The sequence below is a fragment of the Strix aluco genome, chromosome 18 (assembly GCF_031877795.1).
Source record: "Strix aluco isolate bStrAlu1 chromosome 18, bStrAlu1.hap1, whole genome shotgun sequence".
In the NCBI taxonomy this organism is placed as follows: domain Eukaryota; kingdom Metazoa; phylum Chordata; class Aves; order Strigiformes; family Strigidae; genus Strix; species Strix aluco.
In genome coordinates this window covers 13,778,249-13,794,015 of record NC_133948.1, presented here as the reverse complement: position 1 = coordinate 13,794,015, position 15,767 = coordinate 13,778,249, and the positions used below count along the sequence as shown (strand labels likewise).

Below are 15,767 nucleotides of genomic sequence, written 5' to 3'. Positions count from 1 at the left end.
CTCCTCCCCGCGCACCTCATGGAAGAGGAGGGGTGTGGGAGCGTAACCCTCTCGGCGCCGGTGCCAGCCGAGTGGCCTTAATCCTCAACGCCAAAGAAAGAAAGAAAGGAAAAAAAAAAAAAAAGAATAATTTTTTAAAATCCCATTTTCCAGCCCCCCGCCCCGCCTCGCCCGCCGCGATTAGCAGCCGCCGGGCCCGGGGCTGAGCCGAGCGGCCGCCCCTGCCCGCCGCGCCGCAGCCTCCAGCCGCCCGCGGCAACCAGCGGAACGGCGGCCGCTGGGGCAGCCGGGCCGAGCCCCGAGCCGGGCGGAGACCCCCAGAGTCCACCCCCCCCCCCGCCCCGGCCGGCTCCCACCCCCCCGGGGCTCGCCCCCAGATTTGTGGGAGGAAGGAAAGCGCCCGGCCTGGCGGTCCTGTCTTGTTTAAGGAAAGCAACTTCCCGGGGTGGGGGGGGGAGAACGGAGAGGGGCAGCGGGAGGGGGGGGTGACACCAACCCCGGCGGTTGTGGGGACCGGCGGCAGCCGCGACGCGGCGGGGATGGGCGTGCGGCTTGGCGGGCCCTGCGGCCGCCCGAGGTGGGTCTGGAGCTCCGGGGAGGGGGGGGGGGGGGCGCGGAGGAGGGCGCACCCGGGGTCCCCCCCGCTGCGGGCCGGGAGGCGGTGGCTGCCGGGGCAGTGCCCGGTCCGGCTGGGGTGCGGAGCGGCAGGGCGGGGGAGGGGGGGCAACCCAGAACCGGAGCCTCACCCCCACGCGTGGAGCCCCCCCCACGCCGCCGCTCCCGCGCTGCCGGCAGCCGGCAGCCGCTGCTCTGGAAGCTCCGGCCGGGGCGGGCGGGCGGAGCGGAGCGGCCGGTAGAGCCCAGCCCGCCGGGGCCGCGGGAGGCCGGGGCCGGGGGGCGAGGCAGCCCCGAGCACCCCCCCTAGAGGCGGGTGCTCCCGGCCGCCCTCCCCGGCGCTGCCTGCTCCCTCCCCTCTGATCATGTTGACATATTCACACGGCCCGGAGTACTAGTGATGCTTTGCTGCAGCGTTACAGTTTCCGACACCTTCTTTTTATAACTCGGCTCTGTCCCCCTTCCACTCGACCTGTCAAAACCACGCCTATGCAGCCACACAATTGGTCCGAAAGCGTCAAAGAGCCAATCAAGGAGGCTCCAGCTCCCTTGTAACCCACAACACATCCATACAATCTGGTGCAGGCAGAGCACAGGCTCACAGGGGATTCTCAGAGCTGAGAGGCTCCTTCTCCCTCTCTCTCTCTCTTTCTCTTTTCCTCTCTTTCTCCCCTCCCCTTTTTCTCTTCCTCTCTCTTTCCCTCTCTCTTTCTCCCTCTCACCTTTGCTGGAGCGCTGCTGGAGAGGAGACAGGAGTGTAATTCTTCCAGATTTTTTTTTTTTTTTAAGGCAGAGTGAAAGAGAAAGGGAGGGGGGGGGAAATAAAAACAGAAAAAGAGGAGGGTGAAAGAACGAAGAGATCCTGATGGAAATCAGGGCACCCTGACCAGCTCCTGCTTGGAGAGGGGGGAAGGCGAGGCGGAAACAAGATTTCCCTACAAGTTTTTGCTGCTGAAGGTTGCTCAGGAGCCTTCCTCGGTCGGCGAGGGGGGGTGGGTTTGTTTGCTTCTTTCTGCTTTCCCTCCCTTCCCAGCCTCTGCTCCGCAGCCTGACCGTACGGAGGAAAGGTGGAGGGGTGGGGGGGAGGGGGGGGGGAGAGCCAGCCACCCAAAAAGAAAACCCAGCTTCGAGCCGTCACCCTCCGCCACGAAAGAAGAGAAGGGGGATTGAGACTCAGAGAAAAAAGAAGAAGAAGAAAAAAAAGGATCTCGGCTTGTCCAGCCCTTCTGCGGCAACAGGAGCAGACAGCGAACCCGGTGGATTTTTTTTTTTTTTTTCCCCTTCTTCGGCGTTTCTTTTCCAGCGCAAGGACTTCCACTCAGGAAAAAAACAAAAAACAAAAAACCGCAGAGACCGAACACAAAAAAAGCAAGACTAATAATGAACAATCCTGTTAATCCGCTGTCCCGAGGGCTGGGGATGTGCCCCGGCTCGGGAAGTTGTAGGCTGTAGAAGTTCTGCCTCTCCCCCATGTACTGTGCTGTCTAGAGCTTGTTTCCCCCCCACCCTATTTTTTGGTGCTTTATTGCTGTTATTGTTATTATCTTAATTTTTCTTCTTCATGATGTGCTGTTAGAAACCACTCCGGGACTACTCCAGCAGTAGGAAGACCGAGGAGTGGAGTGGATGAATATACCGATGAGAGATCCAGTAATCCCTGGGACAAGCATGGCTTATCATCCTTTTTTACCTCACCGGGCACCGGACTTTGCCATGAGCGCTGTGTTGGGACATCAGCCTCCCTTCTTCCCGGCTCTGGCTTTGCCTCCCAACGGGGCGGCCGCCCTCTCCCTTCCCGGGGCTCTGGCTAAACCCATCATGGATCAGTTAGTGGGGGCTGCAGAGACTGGTATCCCCTTTTCTTCCCTGGGTCACCAGGCAGCAGCCCATCTGAGGCCTTTAAAAACTCTGGAGCCAGAAGAAGAGGTGGAAGATGATCCAAAAGTGCATCTGGAAGCCAAAGAGCTTTGGGAGCAATTCCATAAAAGAGGCACGGAGATGGTGATTACCAAATCGGGAAGGTAGGTCTGGGTCGGGGGTTTGTGCCTTTCCCCCCCCCCCCCTCTCCCCCACCCCTCGGTCTCTGCACCCCATCAGGCTGCTCCAGGGCAAGGCTCTTGCACCGGTGCCTTTCTCCGTAAAGCTCCTTTCACCTGGAATTGTGGAAAGTTTTAGGCAGCTGAAGATCCGAGCCCATCTTGGGCACCACGCTGCAGGGAAAGGCTCAACCATGAACCGGCCCTGCTCGGCGTGTGCAGGGGGCAAGAGGGTCCCTTCATGGTTCAGTAGCTTAATGCTTTCTGGAGAAGACTGGTAGCAGAAAGAAAATAATTTGGGGCTGGCCTGATTTCAGCCTTGCTACATATAGTTTTTCTTCCTTAAGAAAGAGAAGGGGGAATAAAGAAAAAATTTCTTTGGAGCGGCGTATCGCTGCTGGTGAGGCAGGAGCTGCAGGAGGGCAGATAGGCTCAGTTTATCAGTTGCTTCTCTTGTGCCTCTCTCTCTGCTGGGATCTGGGCGTGCATTTGTGCTGACTAATTCTATCTGGAAATGCACAAAAAGCTGACAAAACCACCCGGCGGTCCTGCAGCCGCTGCTGTAGTGGCAGGAGAGGTTTTGCAGCTCCGCGCTGCCTGTCCCTGTATTTATATAACCTTCACGTGGGAATGAATGAACAGACACGGCGCGTCCACGCTCGGCATTTCTGCTTTTTATAGGTTTACCCATCTGAAATCCCTCTCTATATTCGCTACTCATTGACATCCGTGCTCTTTTACAACTCTACCTATTGCTGTGATGACACGTAGGGAGAAAACCCCCTTCGCACCAGGGTGTTTTTCTAAGGGACTCTCTTAGAAACCTCCCCAGCAATTCGCGTGTAATTTGCCAGGAGAATTACTCGAGGAAGCCACTCCTGAAAAGTCTTCTTAGATGGCCTTCAGCTGCCTTGCTGGAGCTTCACCTACTTGCAGAGCACCAGTTGCAGGCTACAGGCTCAGGGAAAAAAAAAACAAAACCAAAAAAAAACCCAAAACAACAAAACAAAACTGTAAGAGCAGCAAGGAGGGAAAAAAAAATAAAATCCCTCTCGCCCATTTTCCTGCTTTCCCGAAGTTTTCTCTGTTAATTGTGGTCAAAAGTTTTTGCGCGAAAGCCTCGGCGAGTATTAAGCACTCTTACATGTTGCAAAGTCATGTGTTTCCTTTTAAGTTGAGATTGCTGAATGCCAACCGCTCGATATAATAAACAGCAAATTTGTGGTATCCTGTTGCAGTTTCGAGCTGGACTTGGGAGCGGAGGGGAGCGGGGTTTGCAGGGAGCCCTCAGCACACGCGGGTTATCCCCGGGAGGCTGCAGCGCTGGGAAAGCCACGGCAGCCACCCTGCCCTCACTGTGGGGTTTTTTCCCCCTCCTCTGCAAAGTGAAAAACTCCCCTCTCTGCTCTTCGTCGGTAGACTGGGTTAGAATAATGCGGAATATTTATTTTATCGGGGTGCGAGCTGTTCCCATTGCTTTGTTTAGCAGGCGAAAAGGAAAATAATGAGAGATCCGAGAGCCCCAGATGAGGCTTTGCTGTTGAGGAATGGCAGAGGGTAGGCGCCTGCTGATTTCTAGGGACCACGTACCTCTCCCCTCCGCCTCCCATCCCAGGGACCATTTTCTCCTGAAACTTTTAAGCGTTTGGGAAACCTTTCCGCTGAGGGCGGGGGGAAGCCTTTTTGCAGGGGGTGGACGGACACGACACACGACTTTTCTGCATCTGGGAGCTGAAGCGATTGCTTGGTAGACGCGCTACCGAGATTCAGGAGCTTATTTAAACTCTGTAATTAATTTTATTTTATTTTATTTTCGTCTTGTCTTTTTTTTACCCCCCCCCCCCTCCCTCCCCCGTCCCTCTCTCTGCCCATAGGAGAATGTTTCCTCCATTTAAAGTGAGATGCACTGGACTGGATAAAAAGGCCAAGTACATTTTATTGATGGATATTGTGGCGGCTGACGATTGTAGGTACAAATTCCATAATTCCCGGTGGATGGTAGCCGGCAAAGCTGACCCTGAAATGCCAAAGAGAATGTACATCCACCCGGACAGCCCGGCCACCGGCGAACAATGGATGTCCAAAGTCGTCACCTTTCACAAGCTGAAGCTCACTAACAACATCTCTGACAAGCACGGATTTGTGAGTGCTTTTTACACCTTGCTTTGCACCCCCCTCCCCCCCCCCCCTTCCCCTCCCTCGCCGCCTGCCCGGAGCAGGGGGTCCCGGCGGGGGGGACCCTCCCGGGAGCGCAGCGGCGGCTCGGCCGGAGTCGTGCCCGCAGCCCCGGCTGCAGCTCCCGCGGCGGCGAAACGCGGGGGAAAGGGGAATCAATGCCCCGCTCCACGCACACGCGGGACGGGCATCTGCCCCGTGTATCGATCCTTGAATTTTTTCAGTCGCTGAGGTCGGGATTAATCACTCGAGTTTATTCCGTAACCTCCCCGTGCCATTCAGCATTAACTTTAGAGATATTTCCAGCATAGCACAGCTCGGTATTTCTCGGGGCTGTGGTGACTTTATATCTATCTATATATTTTTTTTAATAAAGTCGATCACACTTTTTAAGCGTAGGAAAATGATATGCATGTGTGTATAAAGGGCTTAAAGGCCTAAGTACGCAAACATTTAAATATATATTAATCTGGATAATGTAAAGCAAGCCGGAGTGAAAATAAACAGGGACCAAAATCAGAGGTCAAGTTGCCCATTCATGTCTATCCACTCCTTTACATTTACTGGGTGTGCAGAGATAAAAACTTACCCTAAGAGTGAAATCAAACAAACCTGCTGATAAGTGCTCTGACGATCCTTGCCATTTCTTTCTACTCCTGGGAAAGCCTCCGCCTCGGAGCCGGGGGTTGCTGGTGGTGGCCGCGGTCGGGGGATCTCTAATGTGCCGAAGATTGCATTTGCTGGCTGTGATTTGATTAGACGATACATTTTTGCCTTTCGCAGAAGGCCTTAAGCAGATTGGGGCAGGCAATTAGACCTAGCCAAGGCTCTCGTGGTGGTGTTGCTATTGTGGCTGCTGCTGCTTCTTTACTTGATTTTAATTTTTTTTTTCACTTTGAAATCACAACACATTGCGGCCGGAGCCCAAACAGCTTCCCCCGCTCTTCTAGGAGAGCTCTGCTGGGATTTTACCCCCGCCCCGAGGCGTCCAGCCCAGAGCCTAACCCCGGCGAGCTGGAGCTGTCAGTGCTTTTTGTAGGATGCTGCAAGGCGTGTGCGTGTGTTTGGAGTGTGCTCGGCGGGGAGGAGGAGTGAGGGGAGGAAGGAGAGGGAAGGCAAATTAGGAGGAGAAAGTGCCGATGGCTGGGGGAAGTGCGAGGCGGGGGTGCTGCTCCAGCTGACCGTCTTCTTTCCCCCCCCTCTGCCCTCTCTGCTGCCGGCCGCTGCCCCCCCCAGACCATTTTAAACTCCATGCACAAGTACCAGCCCCGGTTCCACATCGTCCGAGCCAACGATATTCTCAAGCTTCCCTATAGCACGTTCAGGACCTACGTTTTCCCGGAGACTGAATTCATCGCAGTGACCGCATACCAGAATGATAAGGTAAGGAGATTAAGAAAGGATTTGTTTTACGTGTTTTGGCTTTTAAGAAAGCTTTTACTCTGCATTGTTCCCTTAAAAATCACGAAGCCCATCCCGTTCCTCTCTCCCCCCACCCCCCGTTTTTCCCCCCAAACCTCCTTGATCCAACTTCGGGAAGGCGCCGGGGGAGGGGGCCGGGCACTCTCCTAACACCGACCTCGGGGAAGGCAATTAAAAGGGGGTGCTCTTTAGGGTGGTGGTTTTTTTTTCTCTCCCCGGTATGGGGAAGGGGGTAGGATGAGGTGGGGATCGGTGCTCTCAGTGTGGATTTAATCTAAGATGCATCAGGAAAAAAAAAAGAAAAAATCGGCTCCGTGTGTCGAAAGACAGAGGGGGGAGAGCAGCGGGGCTGGAGATTTTGTAATTCTTCCTGGCCTTTGTGCTGTTTTAGCTCCTTTAACAGCAATTGGCAATAAGGCTGGAGTGCACGTCTGGTTCCTATTATTATTATATTATGATATTTTTTTTTTGCATCCTGCAGTGTTTTATTATTTTTTGTGGTGCAGAAATATGCTCTGATCAGAGAGGGGTATCTCGCTTGAATTTAGCTGGAAGGTCTGAAAGAGCCAGTGTGAGAAAGTTTTGCAGCGCTGCAGACGCTGCTTTTCCATTTCTGCTGGTTTATTGTCACTTGCGACGAAGGTGGTATATTTGGGAGAGTGGCAAATGGCGAATTTACGGTAATTAAGTCAAGTGGAAGGAAGCGAAGGAGCCAAAAAAGGGGCTTTGATTTTTTTCTGTCTGTAAATTATAACTTTGCGTGCGTGTGCGTTAAGCGCAGAGGGGCTGGATGTGCAGCGCCCGCTCGCTGCAGCTTCCCCGTGCTTCTCTCTGCCCCCTCCCATCCTTCGCTATTCAAAATGAAGGGGTGAAGAGTGGGGGGGGTCTGCACCCTTCTGCCCTCGGTTTCCAAAAAGCCACTTCTCCCTCGGGGTTCGGGCTGTTTCCCTCTCTTTCTGCGGCCGGGCGCTTGCAAGGAAACGGAAAGAAAATGTGTGCACAGAGAGTAGACTTTGCTTTGGGACTTAGACCGGGGCGAACAGCCCTGCTGATATCAGCTGGGGCCGGCTTGGTTGAAGGACAGAAATGAGCATATTTGTCTGATTGCCATGAAATCGCCTGGAAAGCGGCGTGCGGGAGCGGCGGGGAGCCCTCGGCTCCAGCGCGGTGGGAGCCGCCTCGCCGGCAGGTCGGACGGCACGGCCGGGATCACCTGGATTAAAAGTCCTGCTGGGTTTTAGCAGTGGGTTTTCCTGCTCTTTCCTGATCCCGCGTGTGCGGCGGGGGCGGGGGGGGTGGGGTGGGGGGGATGAGACGGGGGGTGACTCGGGAGCCGGGGCCGGTCCTGCCCGGCGCTCAGCCGCAGGCAGGGGTTTGCTCTTCGGGGTCCTGCTCTCCGATCAAATTGGAGGGTTCCAGCCCAGGACCGGGAGCGGGAGCGGGGTGGCGGGCAGGCGGCATCCCCCTTCCCACCGCCCGCATCCCATTATAGCGAGGGGAGCCCCCGGACGGGCTTTGGAGCCGCCTCCGAGCATCGTACGTGCAGGCGCGGGGAGTTGCAGGGTGCCCGGCATCCCCCCCCCCCCCCATCCCCCCAAACGCAGGGAGAAACAGCCATTCCTTGCGATCACCTGAACCCCGAGGAAACCCCCAAACATTCACAAAAAAATTTACACACACACTCCCCCCAAAAATCAGCTGGCTCCTGGCACCCCCGGCGCCCCAACACACACGCACACGCAGAGCATAATGCGATTATATAAAGTATTTTATTATAGTAAGGGGGTGGGTATGATTCCTTTGCGGTTTAATTATGGCATTTAAAGAGTTTTAAACGCAGGCATAACTTGCATGGATCGCATTGCACGGCTAAATTAATTCCGATGCGGTGGCAGCAACACGGGGCTCTTTCATTGCCACCACAGCCCGGGTCACCGGTCAGCCCAGCCGGGGGATTGGGTGCGAGCTGCTTCCAAACCGGCTTGGAAAAACACAGAGATTCACCCCAAAACCAAGGACCTTTGCCCCCTGCCCTGTCCTGCTCCTGCCGGGGTCCTGCTGGCGCTGGCGGAACTGGGGAGAGGGTTTTTTTGCTGCTGTTTTAAAATACAAAATCTCCTTATTTCTGCCCCAACCCCCTGTCTATTTTTTTTTTCTACATCCTATAGATCACTCAATTAAAAATTGACAACAACCCCTTTGCCAAAGGTTTTCGAGACACCGGGAATGGAAGGAGGGAAAAAAGGTGAGTCTGAAAAGATTATATATAGGGTCCTCATTTGGTTTTCGTGTGTAAAGCTCAGAACATGAGCAGAGGTCAAAAATCACCTCGCCTGGCCTCCAACCCACGCTTCCCCCCGCCAAAATTCATAAGCATCTTGTCATTAATAACACCAAACTGATTGCATGGGAATTCTTTCCTGCTTTGCACGTTTATTTTTTTACATCACAGGGGCTGGCTGGCCAAAGGGATGGTGCTACATTAAGCAAGTATCACCAGAGAAAAAAGTTTCCCTTAAAAGTTTGAGAGGGAATATTACGTTATAGCTTGTATCTGGGAGTGGGAAAGAGGGAAAAGTGAGGGCAGAGCTGATTGCTGGTTGAATCTCCTCTGGCATTTTCCCGAGGACTGTATCGAAAAGACTAAAGTGTGGAGGAGAAACATATAAATAAACTGTTTTGACAGAGGTGTCTCGTGAATATGGAAGTAATTAATGATAGAAGATTATTTTTTTCCAAAAGCAGCAGAATGCAGTTTGTACCCCAGGTAGACAGATGGACAGAACTCATTTTAATGGGACTCAAGATTTTTATTTTTAATATTAGAGAAAATAGAGAAAGGGATGATTTTTTTCGTTGATAGGCGGGTGGCTTTGTTTTGTTTTGTTACAGCAAACAGGATATTTTAGCCATTTGCACTCGGCTTTAGATAATGAATAAATCTGTCTGTTCTTTTTTTAAGAAAAAGGGGGGGGGGGGTGTAATGTAAAACAAGGGGCCTTTTTCCCTGCCCAGCACTGAGCCCAGCATGCACACACACACACACACACACACGCCAGCTCCTCTTGTCCGTCAGTGTGAAAATAAAGCCAACACTGGAGCCACAGGACGGAAATGATTTCTAATTTCTCTCTAAATATAAATAGATTTTTACTCCGGGTTAATTGTTGGTGAAAAGATTACATAAAGTGCCTAACAAAATAACCACTTCCTAGCAATCTTAGCAACCATTAAGATGGCTCATATCTCTGGAACATCCTCGCCTTTTAAAAGCTAATCTCCAGGGAATGCTTCCCTCTCCCCTCCGCCCCTTGTCTTTAATATCTGCCCTCGCTGAGGAGCTGCTCACCGCTTCCAAGAAATCTCCTCTCATTAGCAGCCAAGTCCTGCCTGCGAGAAACGCGCCCCCCCCCCCCTCGAGGAGACCTTGGCCCTTGATTCCCCTGTCCCAGTCATCCCCAAACAGGGACTGGGGAAGGGATGGGGGGTGCTGGGGGGGGGTTCCGGGGGGGGTGCCGGGGTCCGCTCGCCCAGCGGGTGCGTGTGCCCGCAGGAAGCAGCTGACCCTGCAGTCCATGCGGGTGTACGACGAGAGGCAGAAGAAGGAAAACCCCACCTCGGACGAGTCGTCCAACGAGCAGACGGCCTTCAAGTGCTTCGCCCAGTCGTCCTGCCCCGCCGTGCCTGCTGTCGGCACCTCCAGCCTCAAAGGTGAGAGCTGCGGCCCCCGGACCCCCCCGGGTCCCCCCAGGGAGAGCCTGGGCGCCTGCTCCACGGGGGGCTGGATCCTGGCCTGCACCACTGCCCTCTGGCACTGGCCTGCCTGCCTTCTTTCCTTCCTTTCTCTGTTTTCTCTCTTTGCTCTCACTTCTTTCTCTCTTTTCCCTTCCCTCTCTGTCCTTCTTTCCTTCTTTCCTTCTTTCCTTCTTTCCTTCTTTCCTTCTTTCCTTCTTTCCTTCTTTCCTTCTTTCCTTCTTTCCTTCTTTCCTTCTTTCCTTCTTTCCTTCTTTCTCTCACTCTTCTTCTTCCTTTCTTTTTATCTTCCCCTCTCCCCTTCTTCTCTCTCATCCTCTCTCTCTGCCCTCCCCACTTTCACTCTCTTTCTCTCCTCCCTCTCCCGCCGGCCTCCCTCTCCCCCTGCTGCACGTTAATTCCTCCCCTCCTTGGTTCAGAAAGGAGCCAGCTCCGAGTCAAGGGAGCAAAGACAGACCACGGGGCAAAAGTTCAAAACTGGAGTCACTCCATTAATATTCCTCTCTGAATCTGTTATTAGAGGAAGGATCTTTCCCCTGGATACAGTCCCGAACTTTGTTATAGAAAAGTCACCCTCGGTTTCTCTCCGTGCGGGGTTGGGAGCTGTCTGCAGCTCTCTCACATGTATTAATCCATCCAGGAGTGGGGGGTGCAGGGCAGGGGGGGGGGGGGGGGGGTGCGGGTAGAAACAACCTCTTTTTCGTTGTTGCTTTACTCGTTTGTTTAAAGTCCTGCCGAGCTGAGAGGAGGGGAGCTGGGAGGGGACCCGAAAAGCAAACCAGAGCTTCGCACCTGGGGTGCTGAAATTAGGAGATGAAGTGCAGAGGAATCCAGCGAAGCCGTGCATGCGTTTTTGGGGGGGGGGGTGTCCAGGGAGTGATGGAGGCGGGTGCGTGTGTGTTCAAAGTTTGCCCACTGAAAGGGCTGAAAACTTTGGAAAAGTTCTTAGGAGGCGCATCCCCAAGGCTCTCCGACCCCGCGGCCGGGGGGATCCCCGATGGGTGCCGCAGCCCCTCCTCGGGGCCGCCGCTTTGTTTTGCAGCCAGTTTTGCAGCGCTGTGTAAAACTCGGGTCGGCTTGGATGGGGCAGGCGGTGGGAGCCGGGGGGCGGGGTGGTGTATTTATTTATATAATAATATAAAAAAGGAAGTATTTACACTTAAATCTCTGGTCGGCCAGGAAGCGCCTCTACCCCCTCTCCCAGCCCGACGGGGAGTTAGGGACGGGCAGTGCCGGATCCCAGCGCCGGGCTCCCTTTGTCTTGCAGATCTCTGCCCCAGCGAGGGAGACAGCGATGCAGACAGCAAAGACGACCCCTTGCTAGAAGCCAGCGAGGCGGGCAAAATCAGCACGACCACCGCCACCACCCCAGCGCCGGCCAGCTCCGCCGCGGCCGCGGGAGACGACCCCCGGGAGAAGGGGGGCAGCCCCTCCAAAAGCCACTTTTTCCCCGGTGACTCGGCGGGGAGTCGCAGCCGAGAGAGGACGGAGAAAGCCCCTCCGGACTCTCGGCACAGCCCGGCTACTATCTCTTCCAGCACCCGGGGGGGAAGCCTGAGCGGCGAGGAACTGAAAAGCCCCCTCAGGGATGGCCCCAAAGTAGATGAGAACCGGCTGCTGGGTAAAGAGCCCTTCGCCCCCCTCACGGTCCAGACCGACAGCACGGCCCACCTGAGCCAGGGACACTTGCAAAACCTCGGCTTCCCCCCGGCCCTGGCCGGTCAGCAGTTCTTCAACCCGCTGGGGAACGGGCACCCGCTGCTGCTGCACCCCGGGCAGTTCGCCATGGGGGGGGCCTTCTCCGGCATGGCCGCGGGTATGGGGCCACTGCTCGCCACCGTCTCCGGGGCATCCGCCGGGGTCTCGGGACTGGACAACACGGTCATGGCCACGGCGGCGGCCCAGGGACTCTCGGGAGCGTCGGCGGCTGCTCTGCCTTTCCATCTGCAGCAGCATGTCCTGGCTTCTCAGGTACCGCACCCCCCCCCGCTGCCCCTCTGGAACTGGGGGGCTCCGTCCCGGGGGAAGGGGGGAGCAGCGGGGCACCCTCTTTAGCTTCCCCGCTGCGGGTGTCCCGCCCCCCCCCCCCCCGCCAACTCTCTCTGCAGAGGCAAGCACCGGGTTTGGGGGAAAGGCAGGGGCAGGAAAGCCCCAGGGCGGGGGAGTTGGAGGGGGGTGGCCCAGCTTGAACTCCCGGAGCTCTTCGATCCCCCTCCCCTCGCTATGCTCCCTGGGACACTGTGCCGGGGCCAGGCCTCTGCCCTCCACCCCCCACCCCCGCGGGGCTTGGCGGCCCCCCCGGGGCAGTCCCAGCGCGCAGCTCCGCGGTGCGGGGCGCGTCCCAGCCTGCGGAGCCGCCGTCGCGGTGGGGGACGGAGAGATGCCTGCGGCTGCCCTGCGGTGGGGGGGGCTGTACCTGCGGGGACAGAGCGTTTGCCCCCGAGAAAGAAAGGAGGAGAGTGGGGGAGAGACACCACGGCCCTTATCTCATTTCGCCCCCGTTGGGCCACGACCCTCCCAGCGGGAGGGGGGCGGCGGGGTGGGGGCCGTGCAGGGCTGAGCCTTGGCAGGATCTGCCTCGGGGAGGGGGGCCGCCGGGTGGTTTTGGCCCCGGCGCCGGGAGGATGGCTCTTCATCCCCTCCCGTGGGATGTCGGCCGCTGTCAGCGCTCCCACTGGCGTGTGCGGGGAGGGGTGCTGGCGTGGGGGTGCCGTGGAGCATCCCCCGGGGCGGGGGGATGTGCGGAGCGGTAACCCTTGCCTTTCTCTCCCCTCCCCTCCCGCAGGGCCTGGCCATGTCTCCCTTCGGCAGCCTCTTCCCCTACCCCTACACCTACATGGCGGCGGCGGCCGCCGCCTCCAGCGCCGCCTCCAGCTCGGTGCACCGACACCCCTTCCTCAACGCCGTGCGGCCGCGGCTCCGCTACAGCCCCTACCCGCTGCCCGTCCCGCTGCCCGACGGCAGCAGCCTCCTCACCACCGCCCTGCCCGGCCTGGCCGCCGGCTCCGGCGAGGGCAAAGCGGGGGGGTTGACCACCAGCCCCGGCTCCGTGCCCCTGGACTCCGCCTCGGACCTCACCAGCCGCTCGTCCACCCTCTCCTCCGGCTCCGTCTCCCTCTCCCCCAAACTGGGCGCAGACAAGGAGGCGGCCACCAGTGAACTGCAAAACATCCAGCGCCTGGTCAGCGGGCTCGACCCCAAGCAGGACAGATCCCGCAGCGGCTCCCCGTAACCTCCCCGGCCTCCGGGAGCTCATTTCAAATCAGTCTCGCAGTGCACTTTGTTTGAAAGAAACCACATCCTCCACCCGCGAGTTGTTTGTTTTCACCCCCCTCCTTTATTTTGTTTTTTCTTCCCCTTTCTATTTTTTTAAATATAAAATCCCCCGGCGTCGTGTGCGCGCTTATCAACAAAAAGATATCTGGTGAAGCAGGGGGGTGTGAGGGTAGGGAGAGGGTCGGGGATGGGGAAGCAGAGCCGAGGGGGGAGAGCTGGGTCGGAGGCTGCTCACAGGGAGCAGGCTGGCCCGGCCGGGTCACCGGCAGGGTTGTGGCATCCTCCTTTCTTTCTTTTTTTTTTTTTTTTTTAAACTGTGTAAAAAAAAAAAAAAAAAACCCAAACACCACACCACCAAAAACCCAGAAAAAAAAGAAAAAACCTAAAAGCAAAAATAAAACAAAAAAAAAATCAAACAAACGTATGAATAAAAATTAAGTAAGAGAAGTGATTTTTCCTTTCTGAAAGAAAAGTGTGTAAGTAACTCACATATCGATTCTTCAACAGTTGTTTCCTGGGCGGGTTGTTAACGACAACCCCCTTAGTCAATATTAAGGGAAGCTGTGTGTTTAAAATACTATTGTGATGTCTGAGAGCCAGTCGGTGGCTTTTTTTGCATGTTCCATAGTAGTCTGCTTTTTTTTTGGGGGGGGGTGGGTGGGTATTTTTTATTTCGGTGGGGTTTTGTTGTTTATTTTTAATGCTCGTTTCAAATCCCAGGGAAAAAATTATTAATAATAATAATAAAAACAAAAATAAGACCCTCGTCCCTCTACCTTAAACATCCTCCCTGTAGCAACAACAATAAGAAGTGTAGTTGGAAAGAAAAAAAAAAAAAGTGAATTTATTTTATCTAAAAACCTCTGTAGCTTGACTGTAGGTTTATCACAGCTTTCCCTCTTTAATTGTATATGCAATAACAAGGTTTAAACATACAGAGAAGAAAAGAGCGGACACTATTATTAAAACAAAGTATTTATGTAATTATTTGATAACTCTTGTAAATACGTGGAATATGAATACTCGAAATTAAACTTTAATTTATTGACATTGTACATATCTCTGTAAATACGACTGCAGCTGTCTTTTTTTTTTTTTCCCTTCTGTTTTTATTTTTAGTCGTTTTCATTTCAAGTTCGTAATTTCTTTAAACATACACCCCCGACCCGGAGGAGAAATACCCCCATTTCTGAGGGCTCACATTTAAATCGGAGTTCACCCCGGAAAACCTGACCTCGTCCTTTTGTAAAGGAGCCGAATGCAAAAGGCAAAGCAGAAACAAACAAAATTAATCAAAGACCTTAAAAAAATAAAAGAAAGAAAAAGAAAAAGCAATGTGCCATGGTAGCTTTTAATCCTCGATTTCTTCAGTGTTCAAAGCGCTACTTTCCATATAAAACGTCAACAACAAAAAAATTACCTAAGTTAGTACACGACAACAGGCTTCTGCAGTGGCTTGAGAGAAAAAAAAAAAGATGAAGATTCTAGGATTTTCTTTACTTTGTATTATTTTTCCCCTTTTCCTTGGTGTGTCAAAAACCAACCCCACGATGGAGTTTTACTACTGTGCTTATTGTTGTCTTTGTTTGAGTGAGTGCATATTTTCTTGGCTTGAAAGTCAGGTGCTCAGAGCTGGTTCAAAGAAAAAAAAAATATGAAGGTATATTTTGTGTTATATAAATGTTGAGAAGTTCTTGCTATTTTTTTTTCTGTATTTTTTTTTCCCTTTTAAAAGTCACTGAAGTTTCAATAAATTTTTATTGAAATGTCTTGGGCGTACTGTGAAATGCCTTCACCCCAACCCTCCTGAAAGTGCCTGGGAGGATGGAGGGGTTGAAAGATATATATCCCTCCTCTGCCTTTCTCCTCCACCCCCCATCCCCTTCCCAATATTAAGATATTTCTCCTGGAAGGAGCTAGTACGAACCAGTCGGGATGGTGTCGTTTGAACTGTTGGTGGGGAAGTACGAGTTTTAAGCAAGCTGTTTAATGTATCTTTTCCGTCTTCATCCCTCTCGCTTTTAAAGTCGATCCAGAGGCTACTAAGTCACCTCTTTTAATGGAACAATATTAAGTGGCGTTTGAAAAGTTAATGAGAAAGGCTCAGCTATGCTTTTATCTGTCATAAATTAATAACGCAAAAGTGAAGAATTAGAGAATAGATCGGTTAAATTTTAATGCAGAGCCCTCCTCCAAAGTTTCCAGGTAAAGTGCTCAGGAGTTGATGGTGTTGCTGGGCTCGTTTTCCCTCCCGTCCGGGCAGAGGAATTGGCTTTTCCAGTTAGTTATCACCTGGAAATACATGGGGTTTGGTTTGTTGGTTGGTGGTTTGTTTTTTTTTTTTTTTTTTTTTTTCCCCCTCCCTTGGAATCGCCCCTTCTCCCCTTGGGCTGATGATATGGTGAAATTAAGCTAGAAAATGGCTGAAACGGGGACAGGCATCCAGGCTTCAGGCTGGACCAGTGGCCTGGGAGGTCACCGAGATGAGAA

General features: G+C 53.9%; 1 protein-coding gene across 2 annotated transcripts; it reads left to right on the top strand.

The window, feature by feature from the left end:
* The first annotated feature begins 1,126 nt into the window (after nucleotides 1–1,126).
* TBX3 (T-box transcription factor 3) lies at nucleotides 1,127–15,047 on the top strand. Of its 2 annotated transcripts, none has more exons than XM_074844299.1 (8): nucleotides 1,127–1,607; nucleotides 2,192–2,636; nucleotides 4,526–4,793; nucleotides 6,063–6,209; nucleotides 8,417–8,493; nucleotides 9,802–9,959; nucleotides 11,269–11,972; nucleotides 12,787–15,047. In XM_074844299.1, exons 2-8 carry the CDS (start codon nucleotides 2,242–2,244, stop codon nucleotides 13,231–13,233), a joined length of 2,196 nt encoding a protein of 731 aa, XP_074700400.1. In that variant the 5' UTR covers nucleotides 1,127–1,607; nucleotides 2,192–2,241; the 3' UTR covers nucleotides 13,234–15,047. The 2 variants fall into 2 exon arrangements, with proteins under 2 accessions (XP_074700400.1, XP_074700401.1); XM_074844300.1 differs by lacking the exon at nucleotides 1,127–1,607 and adding an exon at nucleotides 1,643–1,871.
* The last annotated feature ends 720 nt before the right edge of the window (nucleotides 15,048–15,767 follow it).

Excerpts from the sequence above, each read along its gene's own strand:
- TBX3 (XM_074844299.1), top strand. The coding sequence starts at position 2,242 with ATGAATATACCGATGAGAGATCCAGTAATCCCTGGGACAAGCATGGCT. Across the intron at positions 2,637-4,525 it reads GTGATTACCAAATCGGGAAG|GAGAATGTTTCCTCCATTTA; the intron begins GTAGGTCTGGGT and ends CTCTGCCCATAG. Across the intron at positions 4,794-6,062 it reads TCTCTGACAAGCACGGATTT|ACCATTTTAAACTCCATGCA; the intron begins GTGAGTGCTTTT and ends TGCCCCCCCCAG.